Raw genomic sequence first — 858 nt, forward strand, 5'->3', positions numbered from 1 at the left:
AAGGATGGTGTTGATATCCATGTCCAGCAACGATTATTGGTGGCTCGCTGCGTTGAAGATGGCTTTCCGGTGGCAACTTCAAAAACGGTCTTTCACTATCAAGATGATCCTGCTAGTATATTGGGAGTTCCGTGGCATGGGGCAAGAGGAGATACGAGTGGTGTATCTTTTAAGCCTCCTGACAAGCCACCCACTACAAGGAGAGAACTGTTGTCTATGACTAACTCGTTATACGATCCGTTAGGATTGGTAATTGAGCTAGACATACAAGGAAGGTATCTGGTACAGAGAGCTTCCCAGTATGCGTGGGATACTAGACTACCAGATGACCTATGTGTTCTTACTAGTAAGTGGTTGGCCTTGGTTAAGAAGGCTGTCCTCGAGACCAAGGTTCCCAGAAAGATTGACTGTAAGAAGTTGCTTGTCTATGTTGATGCTAGCCAAAGCACTTGGGGGGTGGATATTAGAACTCCAAGTGGGACTAGAGTTTGCGCTAAAGGTGGTCTTTTCCCTCAGCCAAAGAGGGATAAGTGGACTATTCCGCGGAAGGAGCTACTTTCTCTTATTTATGGTAGAGGCCTTCTTATAAATGTGTGGAAAACAGTTGATGAGAGTATGAGAGATCAATGTGAAGCTCTCATACTGAGTGATTCTCAAATCAATTGTTACAGAGTCCACAAAGAAGACCAGGCGACTGATATGAAGGCGTGGGAACGCAAGACTATTCAGTCGATGCGTGGCTTTATGATGAATCATTCGGTCGTTCTACGTCATGTGGCTACTACGTGGAATTCCGCTGATGGTATTACCCGTGGTACCTTCCCTAATAAGATTAGTGAAGATATGGTCAAGGCAACG

The 858-nt window shown here is 45.2% G+C and overlaps 1 protein-coding gene across 1 annotated transcript; it reads left to right on the plus strand.

The window, feature by feature from the left end:
* Positions 1-244: 244 nt before the first annotated feature.
* On the plus strand, positions 245-409 carry Pmar_PMAR015894 (hypothetical protein; the record flags this gene model as incomplete). Its single annotated transcript, XM_002766793.1, has 1 exon — positions 245-409. A coding segment is annotated over one exon (165 nt), but the record flags the coding sequence as incomplete, so codon positions are not given.
* Between the last annotated feature and the right edge of the window lie 449 nt (positions 410-858).

This window comes from Perkinsus marinus (assembly GCF_000006405.1).
Source record: "Perkinsus marinus ATCC 50983 genomic scaffold scf_1104296971744, whole genome shotgun sequence".
Lineage (NCBI taxonomy): Eukaryota > Perkinsozoa > Perkinsida > Perkinsidae > Perkinsus > Perkinsus marinus.